The sequence below is a fragment of the Ranitomeya imitator genome, chromosome 1 (genome assembly GCF_032444005.1).
Source record: "Ranitomeya imitator isolate aRanImi1 chromosome 1, aRanImi1.pri, whole genome shotgun sequence".
Lineage (NCBI taxonomy): Eukaryota > Metazoa > Chordata > Amphibia > Anura > Dendrobatidae > Ranitomeya > Ranitomeya imitator.
The window spans coordinates 347,572,138-347,584,525 of record NC_091282.1 but is presented as its reverse complement, the minus strand read 5'-3'; the positions used below and the strand labels follow the sequence as shown (position 1 = coordinate 347,584,525).

At 43.3% G+C, this 12,388-nt stretch overlaps 1 protein-coding gene across 1 annotated transcript in view; it reads left to right on the top strand.

Annotated features, from left to right (window-relative positions):
* The window catches only part of ZMAT5 (zinc finger matrin-type 5), a 36,017-nt gene extending 24,108 nt beyond the window's left edge, over nucleotides 1–11,909 (top strand). Inside the window, exon 5 of the mRNA XM_069760083.1 lies at nucleotides 11,285–11,909. Coding sequence (XP_069616184.1) covers nucleotides 11,285–11,414 — 130 coding nt within the window. The 3' untranslated portion in view covers nucleotides 11,415–11,909. The remainder of the gene's footprint in view (nucleotides 1–11,284) is intronic.
* The last annotated feature ends 479 nt before the right edge of the window (nucleotides 11,910–12,388 follow it).

Sequence of the window (12,388 nt, the reverse complement as noted above, 5' to 3'; positions counted from 1 at the left end):
AGTACCTGCTCATGTCTCAGAAATAATGCAGCAAACTCATATAATGATGGCAGCAACATAGATGCAATATACTGATGAGACAACCATTCACAGCCTGCCAGTTCATGGAGGGGGTGACTGCTTAGTATTAAAATTACACGCAATAAAGGACTTGTTTATGGCGCTAGTCACACACTGCTAGTGCACAGTGTCTGGCTTACAGCCTATTGGTGACGAAGTAAATGGTCCCACACGGCCCCATAAGATACATGGCTACTCTGCACAGCGGGGGCCACCATACGCCCGGTAACTCGCCATGTAATTCTCCACCAGCTACGATCTGATGATCTTCATTTCAGGCTGCTCCTCACCATGGTCCGTAAACACCACCATTTCCTCCATGGTGGCCAGTGCGAATGGAAAATGATCACAGCTCCACCCGGTCCGTTGCGCTCTTTGGCTGCTGGAGCCGCCATGTTTTATTTACACACCAATCACAGTTCAACAAACTTTATTGACATGTCAACAAGATAACCGCATCGGTAGGCTTCGCTGCACACTGTAGGCTATACATGTGCACTACATTATATAACCTGATTGTGCATGTGTGTATGTATTCGTGCCTTTTACCGGCATCCATTTTCCACTGGGTCCGGACTAATATATATACAGTACAGACCAAAAGTTTGGACACACCTTCTCATTTAAAGATTTTTCTGTATTTTCATGACTATGAAAATTGTACATTCACACTGAAGGAATCAAAACTATGAATTAACACATCTGGAATTATATACAATATATTAATAAAAAAAAGTGTGAGAACAACTGAAAATATGTCTTATATTCTAGGTTCTTCAAAGTAGCCACCTTTTTGCTCTGATGACTGCTTTGCACACTCTTGGCATTCTCTTGATGAGCTTCAAGAGGTAGTCACCGGGAATGGTTTTCACTTCACAGGTGTGCTCTGTCAGGTTTAATAAGTGGGATTTCTTGCCTTATAAATGGGGTTGAGCAGAAGTCTGGTGGATACACAGCTGAATAGACTTGTTAGCTGCTTTTTTCTTGCCATAATACAAATTCTAAGTAAAGAAAAACGAGTGGCCATCATTACTTTAAGAAATGAAGGTCAGTCAGTCCAAAAAATTGGGAAAACTTTGAAAGTGTCCCCAAGTGCAGAGGCAAAAACCATCAAGCGCTACAAAGAAACTGGCTCACATGAGGACCGCCCCAGGAAAGGAAGACCAAGAGTCACATCTGCTTCTGAGGATAAGTTTATCCAAGTCACCAGCCTAAGAAATCGCAGGTTAACCGCAGCTCAGATTAGAGACCAGGTCAATGCCACGCAGAGTTCTAGCAGCAGACACATCTCTACAACAACTGCTAAGAGGAGACTTTGTGCAGCAGGCCTTCATGGTAAAATAGCTGCTAGGAAACCACTGCTAAGGACAGGCAACAAGCAGAAGAGACTTGTTTGGGCTAAAGAACACAAGGAATGGACATTAGACCAGTGGAAATCTGTGCTTTGGTTTGACGAGTCCAAATTTGAGATCTTTGGCTCCAACCACCGTGTCTTTGTGCGACGCAGAAAAGGTGAACGGATGGACTCTACATGCCTGGTTCCCACCATGAAGCATGGTGGAGGAAGTGTGATGTGTGGGGGTGCTTTGCTGGTGACACTATTGGTTATTTATTCAAAATTGAAGGCATACTGAACCAGCATGGCTACCACAGCATCTTGAAGCGGCATGCTATTCCATCCGGTTTGCGTTTAGTTGGACCAACATTTATTTTTCAACAGGACAATGACCCCAAACACGCCTCCAGGCTGTGTAATGGCTATTTGACCAAGGAGGAGAGTGATGGGGTGCTACGCCAGATGACCTGGCCTCCACAGTCACCAGACCTGAACCCAATCAAGATGGTTTGGGGTGAGCTGGACCGCAGAGTGAAGGCAAAAGGGCCAACAAGTGCTAAGCATCTCTGGGAACTCCTTCAAGATTGTTGGAAGACCATTCCCAGTGACTACCTCTTGAAGCTCATCAAGAGAATGCCAAGAGTGTGCAAAGCAGTCATCAAAGCAAAAGGTGGCTACTTTGAAGAACCTAGAATATAAGACATAATTTCAGTTGTTTCACACTTTTTTTGTTAAGTATATAATTTCACATGTGTTAATTCATAGTTTTGATGCCTTCAGTGTGAATGTACAATTTTCATAGTCATGAAAATACAGAAAAATCATTAAATGAGAAGGTGTCCAAACTTTTGGTCTGTGCTATGTATGTATGTATGTATGTATGTATGTATGTATGTATGAATAAATAAAATATATATATAATTTTTTTTATTTATATATATTTTTCTTTTTGGAAAATGGATTTTTTTTATCATACAAAAAAGAGTGTATGTGTAAAGTGTATATATTATTTATTGGTTGTGCTATTGGTATATTTATTCCATTGATTGATCTTGTATAGTCAATATAATTCACTTATTGGTGCTTGCTGGCCTTGCTTTCAGTAGCTGCGCTTTTTATATTGGATTTGCTCGGGAGACTGTTTCACTGGTTTCCAGTTGACACGGCTTGAGAATGTCAATTTTCGACTCCAGGAGTTTTCAGGCTTATGGTCGTTAAATGAATAACAATTGAAGAGCAATTGGTTCCAGTCTAGATGGCATGCATGGTACAACTTGACTGCAGACACAAAAAGAGAGCACAGGCTCCCATTATTCTTAGTCGTCTCTGCTAGATTTCGATCAGGCTACATGGAAGCGTTCAGCAAAAATGCCCCAAAATAATCTTGAGTAGTAATTTATTTGCAAATTCGAGGATTTCTTTTTTTAGGAAACAAAACCATTTCCTGCTTCTTGTGCTTTCTAACAGTGAATTGGCAAGCAGGTGCTGTTCTGCCCAGAAATCCAGACTGTAAAGTGCTCACTGACAGTTCCGTGGCCCATGGCCAGTCTAAGACTCGCACAGATTGAAACACTATCCATGCTGTTGTCACATATCTGTCTTCCCCTATGATTTTCTTTGACAGGAGCACAGTAAAGTGCAGTTGTGTGATTGATTGATTCTTTGAGTCACAAATGCAGGTACTTGACACGCCGGGTAAAGCGCTGCAGGCTTAACATGCATATCCATAGATATATATAAAGCATCTGCTCCCAGTTTTCAACGGATATCAATGCTTAGATTGTAAAACAGAATATATTTGAAGTCGCAGGGCAGGATTGCAATCACACAATTTTTTTTTATTTTTTTTTTTTTTTTCCAGCTCGGCATGAATTTCTGTGCTAGTTTCTCCATAAATAAGTGACATTTTAATGTTTCATTGAAATTCAGATTTTTATTTATTTTTTTTAAAAGGAAAAATCTAATGATTGAGAGACACTGTGATTTTTCATGCTGCTGAGAAAGACCAGACCTGTTAGGTCCCCTAACTGGCCCCAATGGCTACTATAGTGGTATAGGTACAGCTCTGTCTTTTGTGTAATTTACTAATGCTGCAGTGTTTGAAGACTTTTAGATTTTAATGTGCAGCATTATAAAAGGTAATAAAGCACGTCTAGCCCCGTGGCCATCACTTCCCTTGGACTAGTCCAGCCCCAGATCTTCTAATCGCAACTCCATTGGTGCGATTGTTTCTATGTAACGGTACTACCATAACCAATGTTATATGCAGGTTTTCAATCATACCCAGGGGGTGACTAAAAGATACAAGGCAGGATTAATCCTAGGGAAGAGAGGCCCTGTGACATGGAGTGACTGACCCATTGTGGCATGACCCAACAGTTGGTCGGTCACCAAACGGCACCACAACACATCGCCGATGGAATAGGGGAGAGGAAGGCCCTGACACTAGGGAATCTTGGACGGTCACCTCCTGAGCTGAGACCTGGGCCTGTCCCTCATCTCCGCTAACATCCTATGCCGACATCAGGATACCTCGTCCCTAAATGTCTCCTATAACTGCCCTTGCTGGTGCACTGGTGGGTGATGGGGGCTAGCCGCACCTACTGTAGGTAAGAAACACAGGGAAGGGACAGACACCGAAGGGACGAGGTAACAAAAATACAACACTTGGCTTTCTGCTGCAAAACACCGCACAGCAGGATAAAGACACCAGATAACCGTATTGAGCTGAAGCACCACCGCACCCAGAGAGATCCTTACTTCAGCAGATTGCTCTAACACTGACAGTCAGCTGATGCATCAGGCGACCTTTTAAAGGATGGTGGGAGTGGTCACCGCCCACATCAGCTGACCCAGCAGCAATGCAATTACACCAGCAGGCCAGCGGGGAGACACTGACATGAACATCCTTATGGCCTGAAAGGAAAAACGTTTTAAGTTGAAGAAACCAAATCTGCCACAAATCCAAAAATGGATCGTGACACCCTGACAGTTCAGTCTGGCTTCATTACTGTATTTGACGTTGCAGATTGACGTTGATTTTTGAAATACTAACTATTTAGTAAGTTACATAAAATACATGATCAAATCTGCACCAATACCGCAGTAATGGCAATTGGGGACATTTAGGGACGTGACTGGCTCCCTTTTAAAGGGACACTTCAAATGTGGCATATAGTACAGTATATTGCAAGTGAGTTCAGTTTAGAGAACTCCATTTACACGCTGTGTAAATTATAGAACATGCTGCAGTTTTCCAAATATACCATACTGCTCTGCTATAATGGAGTGTTTGTTTTTTTTTCTTATATGTATGGTAATGCTACAAAAAAATACTACATTAATACAAGTTGGACTGAGTTGTTTTACTTGTTTTTTACCGTTTTAAATGGAGCATCAGAAGTCCGGTTCCATCAGTGGGCATCATGTATCAGACATTGGCTGTATGATTTCATCCAGATATGGCTGAAATCATGCACCAACTGTCTATAAACATGTTACCTGTGGATCAGGTTGCATGCATCAGCTGTCAGGTTACCTTTAAGGGGTTTTCCACATAAAGAAAAGTGGATCCCAAATGCTTTTATATAAATAGCAGAGCCTTGATTTCAGTTCCGACTCTCTACGGCGCCCCTGATTTCAGTGTTTTGGCTGCAGTGGTGACATTTTGTTCATAGTGTGCATCAATACTGCAGCCAATCGCTGAGCTCAGCAACTCTTCCGATATAGACAGCTAGACAGCACGAGCCACCGAGCTTGGTGATTGCCTTCAGTGGGGATGTGCACTGTCAACATGACGTCACAACTAAACACTGCCGAAACACTGAGACCAGAGCCGCAGAAAACAGTAATAGCTGGACCCACGGGACGAGTACGGTTAGTATTATCCGCTATATTTCTATATAGTGTTTGGAGTCTTCTTTCTTGAAGTGGAAAACCCCTTTAAAGGGAACCTGTGACGTCATTTGTAGCATCTAATCTGTCCCCAGTGCATTGTTAGTGATGCAATGTGCATCACTAACACGTTATTTCCATTAAAATCGCTGTAATCCTTATTAAAACAACTTTCTCTAGTTATATCTTACCTGCTCTTTTAGTCGTAGGGGTGTGCTTCATTGTGTTCAGTCAGGGTTGTCCCCACCCACACAGTTTTTACTTATGTCCTGTGGTTTTTGCCGATGTCACTGTATATCTCGCGATTGCCCAGTTTGTGCTGCCGCGCTTGCGTACTGTGTATTGGGGGAGCTGTGCTTGCGCAGTATGTAACTGCGGAGCCGCACTTACGCATTGTCTAACGGCGAGCCACGCGTGCAGCATGACAGGCAGCACTTTAGATGCTACAAATGACCTGACAGGTTCCTTTTAAGTGTAGTAGTATTTGAGTAGTTGCATATGAATGATGGCAGCCATTTTTATAAGCTTAACAGGAATAGACTTTAAACTTTAGGACATATTTCTTTTAAGTACATAATGCAGTACGAGCAAGTCTAGAAACATGAAGGTATTGGAATTCTGCATTGAAGAGGCCCTGCTGGATAATTCTTCATAATAGGCATCCATTTTGACTCTTTTAGTTACAGTTTTTTTTGGCATTATGTACTTACCGTACAACCTGTTTCTAGCACCCTTTATTGAGGGCACAGAAGACCATACTTGCACGCTGATGCCGCCAGGAGCCTTGCACTAAATATTACAACTAAGGAAAAAAGTCAGCTCCTCCCCGGCAGGCTACACCCTCCTACTGACAACCAAGCTATTGAGTTAGTAAGAAAAGCAGTAGGAGAAGTAGAAAAGACAAATATTTATTAATACACACACCCAACCGGGCAACATGAACAAGAGAGTGGATGCTGTGTCCCCAATGAAGGCTATGAGAGATTTTTGTAAGTACAAAAATCCTTTTTCTCAGTCGCTTCATTGAGGGACATAGGAGACCATGAAACATCCCAAAGCAGTCTCCAAGGTGAGAAATGGGTATAAATGTGTAAGGCATTGCCTTTAGCAGCGTTCTACCCAGACTCGTATCTACCAGAACAAAGGTATGAATCGTGTTTTTGATAAAGTGTGACTAGAGGACCATATGGCAGCTTTACAAAGCGGCAAACCTTTATGGTGAAGGGTCTAGGAGGCCACCACAATCCTGAGTGGACTGAGCCTTCAACCCTGTCGGGGGCACTTTCTTCTTGGCTTTATAATTATAACCCACCAGGATGACAGAACAAATCCAGCGGGCAATGGTCGCCTTGGATGCAGAAAGTCCAAACAGTGTAAGGATTTCTCCACAGTATTAGAAGGAGAAGAACAAGCACTTTGTTAAGGTGGAAGGAATGAAGGCACACCACATGGTCCAGATGAAGGACAAGAAAAGGAGATTGGCAGGACAGGGCGCTAGTTCAAATACTCGCCTGATAGAAGTGATAGTGTTCAGGAACACATCTTCTGGGAAAGCCAGAGTGGGGAAATGCTGTGGATTGGTTCAAAGGGAGAACAAGATCAAGGTTCCAAAGATCCAAAGGATGCTGATGAGGAGTTACCGAGTGAGCCACACACTGAAGAAATGTCTTAACTTGCTGTTTGGAAGAAAAGATTGACAAATAGTAAGACTGGGACGGGGAAACGTTGCTGGAAAGGACAGGGGGAGAACACACACACACACACCATGCTTAGTTTTTATAATCTCCCAGATGATCCTAGTTTTTGGCTTGCTCTTCAGCTCGGTATTCGCTTCTCTGGGGAGCGCAGAGGCAGGGGAAGAAAGGCAAGGTACAGTTCGCACCGTCGGCATCCGTACTTAACTCTGACTGAGTTAGTATAAATAATCCTACTATCCTGGACAAGAAAGAATACAGACCCCTGGCAAACTGTTCTCTCTGTCATTTAGGAAATCAGGGTAGCCCAGCCTGCTCTGTTACCCTTTCTGTGGGAACAATGAAGAAGATTAAGAAAAATTAAGAATAAAAATAATAGGTTACAGAGTATTGACTTGGACGGTATAGGGAAGGAGGTGACGGAATTCTTTGCTTTAAATGATGGGAGTGCAGATGCTCTAACTGTTTGGGATGCAATGAAAGCGTACCTGAGAGGGTTACTATTTAGAGACATTAGTAGGTGTAAGAGGAGGACAAGGGAGGCGGAGAGAGTGGCGATGGAGGAGCTGAAAGCCGCAGAGGACGAGATGGTAGTGCTGGGGACTTCCGAAGCAGAGAAAAGGTTGAGAACAGCGCAAAATTGTATGGAAAAGATTCTGCTGGGAAAAGCTGAAAGGAAGCGGGAGTTTCAGAGGGTGACTTATTTTCAGGAGGGAGAAACAGTGGGACACATGCTATCGGTGGTAGCCTTGGCTCAGCGTAGTACCTCGTATGTGCACTCGTTGGTTTCAGATGGGGGGAGCAGGGTATCTGAAACACCTGAAATTATAAAGGTCTTTGCGGACTTCTACGCGAACTTATATTCCTCCAGGGTCAATGAGTCAGCCGGAGATACGGAGACTTTCCTTGAGAGTCTGGGTCTTCCGAAATTGAGTGAGGAGGATAGGGTGAGCCTCGATGCCCCTATCACCGAAGAGGAACTGAGTCGGGCGCTGAAGTCTATGGCCAATGGGAAGGCACCTGGGGTTGATGGGTTACCAGCTGAAATCTATAAAAGTTTGGAGGAAGTGCTGATTCCTAGATTAAAGTTAGTACTGGAGGAGGCTGGATGCCAAGGGTATCTCCCAGCATCTATGAGGGAGGCCACTATAGTGGTTATTCCGAAGGAGGATAAGGATCTGGGGAAGCCTGAGTCATATCGGCCAATCTCTCTGTTAACCATCGATGTCAAGCTCTTGGCCAAGGTGTTAGCTACCCGTTTGTCCAGCATCATTGCTAACCTTGTACATCCGGATCAGTCTGGTTTTATGCCTGACAGGTCTACAGCGGTTAATCTGCGGAGGCTGCATATGAACCTGCAGCTGAAGTCTGACAACTGTGGCCGAAGGGTTATTGCGTCCTTGGATGCCCATAAGGTGTTTGACAGTGTGGAGTGGGGATATCTCTGGCGGGTGTTGAAGTGTATGGGTATTGGTCCGCAATTTGTGGCGTGGACTCAACTGTTATATTCACTACCAACAGCTAGAATTAGAGTGAATGGGGAACTCTCTCAGCCTATAAAGTTGGCCAGAGGTACGAGGCAGGGTTGCCCACTGTCGCCCCTTCTGTTTGCCTTAGCTGTGGAGCCACTGGCCGCCAAGATACGACAATCGGATGAGGTCCCTGGGTTCAGATATGGGAGTGTTGAGGAGAAGATTGCGTTATATGCAGATGACATCTTACTGTACCTGGCGGACCCGGATGAAGCCTTGAATGGGGCTATCGAGATCATTGGGAAATTTGGAGACTTGTCGGGATTGAGGATAAATTGGGATAAAACGGTCCTCTTTGAGGTGGATGGGGTGGAGCAGAGCAGAAGTGAGCCATTGGGAGAGGGGCGGCTTAAGGTGGCATCCCTTTTCAAGTACCTGGGAATATGGATCTCGATGCCAGTTACAGAGTTTTTGTATAGGAATTTGACACCTCTCATGGGCGCCCTTAAAGCAAAAGTGGATGCGTGGAATAAATTGCACCTATCGGTGGTGGGAAGGGTTAATCTCATTAAAATGGTTCTGATGCCCAAATTACTTTACGTCCTACATAATGCGCCAGTTTGGATTCCACGTGGGAAATTCCGGCAGATTAGTGCTCTTTTTAGAAGTCTGATGTGGGGGAGGCGGTACCCACGTATTCGCCTGGAGACGCTTCAGCGACCCAAGGAAGATGGAGGATTGGCTTTACCCAATCCTGAGCTATATTTTCTTGCAGCCCAGAGCCAGCATTTGAAGGGCTGGGCGCGGGAGGCGTCTGCCAGTGCGGTACAACACTTGATGGAGAGGGTGACAGACCGACGACCGGTGGCGCAGTGTCTGGAGGATGACTCCTTGAGAGTATTGGGGAAATTATACCCAACTATGTTTTTGATACATAAATTATGGACCAGACTGCGACAGATTCGGGGGGTTACGGGGCTGACTAAATTTACACCGATATGGCTTAATAATAATTTGGTTGAGTTTGCGGCCCTTGGAGTGCTGGCGGAGTGGCAGGCCAAAGGAATCCACTTGGTGGCTCAGATAGTTCAACAACGAGGATTAAAGTCCTTTTCGCAGCTGCAAGGGGAGTTAGGATTGAGACTGTCTGGGGAGTATCAATATGCTCAGATGAAACATGCTTTTAAAGCTCAAAACAAGGGCGGTGGTATTGAGATCCAGGAGGACATAGTTCTGGAATACGTGTGTGGGGAAGGATCCACAAGGGGAGTCATTACCACCCTTTATAAGGACCTTCTACATGCATATTTGCTAGACTTCCCCCTAAAAGCGAGAGCGAAATGGGAAAGAGATTTAGGCCCAATGGAGGATGAAACCTGGGAGTTGGTGTTGGAGTGGGTTCCACGAGTGTCACTGAGCGAGCCGTATAGACTATCGCAGCTGTACATCTTGCACAGAGTCTATAAATCACCGGAAGTGTTGTGCAGAGCGGGGTTGCGTGCTGACTCTGAATGCCCGAGATGTAAGACTGAGAATGCAGGAATATACCACATGATGTGGACATGTCCAAGACTGGTTGCTTTCTGGTTGGTGGTAATGAGCCGTGTGGAAGGGGCGTATAAATGCAGAGTGCCGAGAGATCCGATAGTGTGTATACTGGGACATGTAGAGGAAATTAGAGTGGATAATACCTGGAAGATGGCAATAGCTAGGCTATTATATATGGCAAGGAAGGTAATAGCAAGGAACTGGATCAAGGAGGAACCGCCTACAAGGGGTGAATTCCTGAAATATGTTAAACATGGTCTCAATTTGGAAAAGGGGGTCTACAAAAGACGTGGGAAAATAGAAACGTTTGACAAAATGTGGTCTCCGTGGCTCGAGCTGGGATGAGTAGTTATGAGAAATGGGAGGATGAGGGCCTCTGAAAGGAAGAGAGTGCTAAAGGAACAAGCGGACATAAGTGAGTCAAATGGCTCAAAGAACCATCAATACTGGTAACAAAAGTATAAATGGGTATGAGCTGTCAGGGGAGGGGGAGGTTTGGGTTTTGTTGGGATTGTTGGGGATTTGGAAAATGTAAAAATTTTGTAAAATACTGGAAAAATGCATAAATTGTATTGTTCATATTCGATTTTAATAAAAACCTATTTTAAAAAAAAAAAAAGAATAAAAATAATAAACATAATTTTGGCAGAAATTTGTGTGAGGCTCCAGACTCGTGTTTGCCTCCTAGTGACACAAAGCTTAACTGAATACCTTGGTTGTCAGTAGGCCAGTTAGCCTGCTGGGGAGGAATCAACTTTTTTCTTCGTGTCTGCCTCCTGGCTGAAGCATCGTAAACTCTTGGCCTCCTGTGTCCCCCCAGTGAAGCGATCAATAGAGAAACCTGTTTATAAGACTACTTTAACTTTGTTGGAGGCATTTTAGTATAGCATAGAATAAGACTACATTTAAAGGTTCATTGGACTGAAATCCCTGTACCATTTTACATCTGATCATCTCCAGTGGATTTTATTTTAATTCAAATGGGACAAGACAGCCTATCAGATCATTGAATCATTCACAGTGGCGCTTAGTAGATAAGATGTGAAGGGAATCAAGAGTACATGTATGTTATGGCAGCAAAGCATATGATACGAACTAGGTTCTTGTAGTCATTTCTCCCACAGAATTATGATAGTTTTTTTTTTTTTTCAGTTGGGTAAAATGGTTTCACATTGTTTAAAGCAAATAGTTTAGAATTGTACAGATTATTCGTTTTATAAATCAATGACTACTGCAATAGTGAATCTAGATTTCACAATTTACACCTTTTCTCTTTACAGTGCCTCTGTAGCTGAGTGTCCCGTTTACCATTTACCACCAGGCTGGCCTCCACTTTGTGAACTGCCTCCATCACTCCATCCCCCAACAGCTGCAGACAGGGATCACCCGGGAGTCCTTGAATGGGGATAATTCAGGGGATCCGGAAAGGGAATCTGTCAGCACATTTTTATATATGGAAGTAGTGACTATGTAGACTCCTGTCTCCTAATAAAAATACCTTTTTTGTTCAGATCTGATGTGACAGTGATGAGACGTCTATCTAGCATTCATATGTAAATTGGGCTACAAGTGCACTGAGGATGTGTGATGGCATTTAGACTGCTTCTTCCAAGTGCGCTGACATAATCCCTGTACACTTCCAGTCTATCTTATAAAGTGCAATATGCAAAATCTGCACATGTCAATTCTGTGAATGGAACTTTGAGCATCGATTTGAGGATGCTGTGGTTAATTACCTTTGTGTCCCTTATAGTGGAGTTGTTTGAATGAAAGTTATTGCTGTCAATTATGTCACATTGAATACCTGTCTATTGTCTATGAATCTATGTTTCAATTCAGACATTTTATATTCTTTACTGTTGATTGATTGGCAAAGAATAAAACCTTATACCTTTCCATGCTAAAGTTTGTTCTTCTTGCACTCTTTAATATATTGATCAGACATGGTCAAAACAATGTACAATTTTGCCATTTTTAGCCTTCGTTACATGATCATATGTTGGTGGACACTTAAGTTTTGGGTTCTTACTTTTTAAATGGAGTGTTTGGATATCGGACATACTGATGTCAATAAATGCACATCTTGTAGAAATTATCACTGTTAATTTCATGCTCCCATGTGTACACTGCAGATTTTCAAAGTTAATTTGCATGCAGAAATGCCACTGCTTTAAACCAAAATTAGCATTGTGAATGAGATTTCACTAAATTGAATCCACAAACTACAGAAAAAAGAATTCTCGGAGTAAAGTCCGTCTACGAATTTGAAGTCTACAACATGTTTTTTGTTGCGGGGGATATAGTAGGGAACAATACACAGCACATAGGAGAACCATATTGGACTTGGCAATTTTGTGTGATATACACAGTACTGCGCAATGTTT